Source organism: Rhinopithecus bieti, unplaced genomic scaffold (genome assembly GCF_001698545.2).
Source record: "Rhinopithecus bieti isolate Rb0 unplaced genomic scaffold, ASM169854v2 scaffold_42429, whole genome shotgun sequence".
In the NCBI taxonomy this organism is placed as follows: Eukaryota; Metazoa; Chordata; class Mammalia; order Primates; family Cercopithecidae; genus Rhinopithecus; species Rhinopithecus bieti.
Genome location: NW_016817081.1, coordinates 16416 through 18939, shown reverse-complemented (window position 1 = coordinate 18939; position 2524 = coordinate 16416). Strand labels below are relative to the sequence as shown.

General features: G+C 39.6%; 1 protein-coding gene across 1 annotated transcript in view; it reads right to left on the bottom strand.

The window, feature by feature from the left end:
- LOC108517719 (putative bifunctional UDP-N-acetylglucosamine transferase and deubiquitinase ALG13) overlaps nucleotides 1-2365 on the bottom strand; it is a gene marked incomplete at its 3' end in the record, with an annotated part of 23421 nt that extends 21056 nt beyond the window's left edge. Inside the window, 5 exon segments of the mRNA XM_017855808.1 lie at nucleotides 331-373; nucleotides 575-765; nucleotides 1327-1451; nucleotides 1454-1483; nucleotides 1486-2365. Coding sequence (XP_017711297.1) covers nucleotides 331-373; nucleotides 575-765; nucleotides 1327-1451; nucleotides 1454-1483; nucleotides 1486-1843 — 747 coding nt within the window.
- Nucleotides 2366-2524: the final 159 nt, after the last annotated feature.

Here is a 2524-nt window from a genome sequence, read left to right as displayed (position 1 = left end):
ACACACACACACACACACACACACACACACACACACACACACACAAAAGGAAGCCTCCAATTTCATTAACAAGAATTCAAATACATGAAGGTGTACAAATGTCTTCTGTAAGTTGTTTTATCTAAAGTTAATCATTAGTGGCAGAGCTCTAATTATACAATTTGTCACATGGAAAGACTAGATACTTAGACTCATTTGTTCCCTTTCAACTAAGTTTTACAAGATTCCTCAAATTGACTGGCTGAAGATTATTGTCCACAGGATTAAGCAAGAAAATAGAGGGGGTTCCCATTTGTACATATTTTAAAATATGCATTTCAAAACATTAACAGAGCCAAACCTTTCATGAACTATTATTAATTGTTCAATAAAACTGTATGGATAATATAAAACAGCAATCAAAATGTAACTTTTTAGGGTCTGGAGTTCTTGGTGTAGGACGAGGTAAGTAGTGGGAAAATGTAGATTATTCTTGATTTTAATTAACCTTGATTTTAAACAACCTAATTCTAGCAGAGGGTCCAGAAGCACGTTAGCTACTGGGAAGGAAGCCAGTTGGGAATTAAATATTTGCTATTGAGGAGAGTGCATGATATAGTTTAATTTTGGTAGGTGCTCACAATTACTTTCCCACCTGCTACATAGTCTACCAGCTCTCCCCTGGGTATGTATTCTACTTACAGACTCAAAAGTTTGTTGATTTTCCCTCATATATGAGACACAAGCCTTCCTGATTTCCAAATGATGGACCTGGCTGCAAAACAACTAAAAAGAAGAGAAAGACCAGCCTACTGTCAGTAGTCATTTAAAATAGGCACTTCTAAATCAAGACTATGAACTGGACACTTAAGCCTTCCTTATTCAGAACATATGTAGGAAATTGGGAAATTAAATCATCTTACTCTAAGTTTTTCTTAATATCATCTTCAACGAAATTGGGGTAGGATGACTGTCATGCCCCATCCCCTTTTCTACTCCTTATGTGCACAGCCTATAATTTTTTTCTTAGGTATTAGAGGAAGCAGGGGATGCTTACAAAGGATCAAGACATATTTCAAAGTTGTCTTTAGCCTCACCTTACCCCTCCTACATTACAAACTAGCATTTAAAAAACAGAAAAGATAGCAAAGGTACAGCAATATAGACTATTAAGCAAAGGCATGCACCAAGCTAAGAAGAGCAAGCAGCTTCTCTCTAGGACCTGATAGGCCTGATGTTTTCACTAGAAAGCAGGGGAATTTTTTTGTTTCTTTTGGCAAACTACAGGACCATCCCATGTCTCAAACTCTGAAAACTCAGTACAGGGAAGATATGTTTTCCTTTTACCTGCTCCGAAATAGCCCGAAAGAGGCAAGAGGCATCCTTGGCAGTCAGCTTTCGAAACAGCCCTAAGCTGCCTAAATATTCATCCATTGATGCCTCATTCAAAGACTTCTGGCTGCAGTAGTTTTCCATCCTTTATGCATTTTGTACAGGGTGGGGTGAGAGGGAGAGGGAAAAAAGCGTGGCAAGAGGGAAAAAGCAGGGTGCAGGTAGGATGGGTAGCAGTAACAAGGGCTTGCTTATGCAGGTATCCAGAAAGCAGCCCAAAGTCTAGGCCTGAGAAGGCAGTTGAAGTCAGCGCTGCAGAATCTTGGCACTTCCCAGGAGCAGAAGCAATGGACTTGGCTTGCCCAGGACAAGTCAGGACCCTGTGAAAAGAAGAGGAAGAGCCAATCCTCCTAGGAATAGGGAACTCAGACTGAGGAGGAGACGTGGGAGGGAGGGAGAAAGTGCTTAGAGTTACCTCCTTGGGAAAGAGTGGGATTAACCCAATCAGACCAAGGTTGAGAAAAGTATGCATAAGCAGCTGAGCTTTGGGACTAGAAGGCAACTGACTTTGCGGCTTAACTCAGGGCAACTGCTGCACGAGGCTGAAAAGGGACTACATAAGGCTCAGGTGTGTAGGTTGCAGCCTGGTCAACATTACATTGCTTTAAGATCTCTAGCTGAATATTCAAGTAGTCTCTCCCCCAAATTCCCTGCTCCTTTCATAGTTTCAGGGAAACATGGAGGGAGGGAATCTTCATGAACCTAGTTAACCTGTGAGCATTTGCATTAATATCTTTTTAATACACACAAAAAAGGAGAAGGAACTTCCCTTAATCTATAGTGGCAGAGGGCACAGTTCAAGCTAAGTATCAAAGCTATTACCTGGATATTCCAGATATAGGGTTGAAGTAATATTCTAATTCTAGATAATAATCTCTGCCAGGATCATAGAAACTAAATCTTATTGGCCATGCTAGGGAAACCTTATACAATTCTTGACTAATGCCTCCAAAGTATCATATGACACCAATAAAAAAGAAAAATGCAAAAAAAAAGTGTGTTTCTTTAAAAATGGAAATAAAAATTTAAATGGAAGCAGCATGAAAATATCCATAAACTTTCTAATAGACTACATTTGAAATGGTATGGTACAGTATGAGATGAGCTAGACAATGAGAGAGGTGTTTCAATGTTTTACTAGCATACTTTTCCA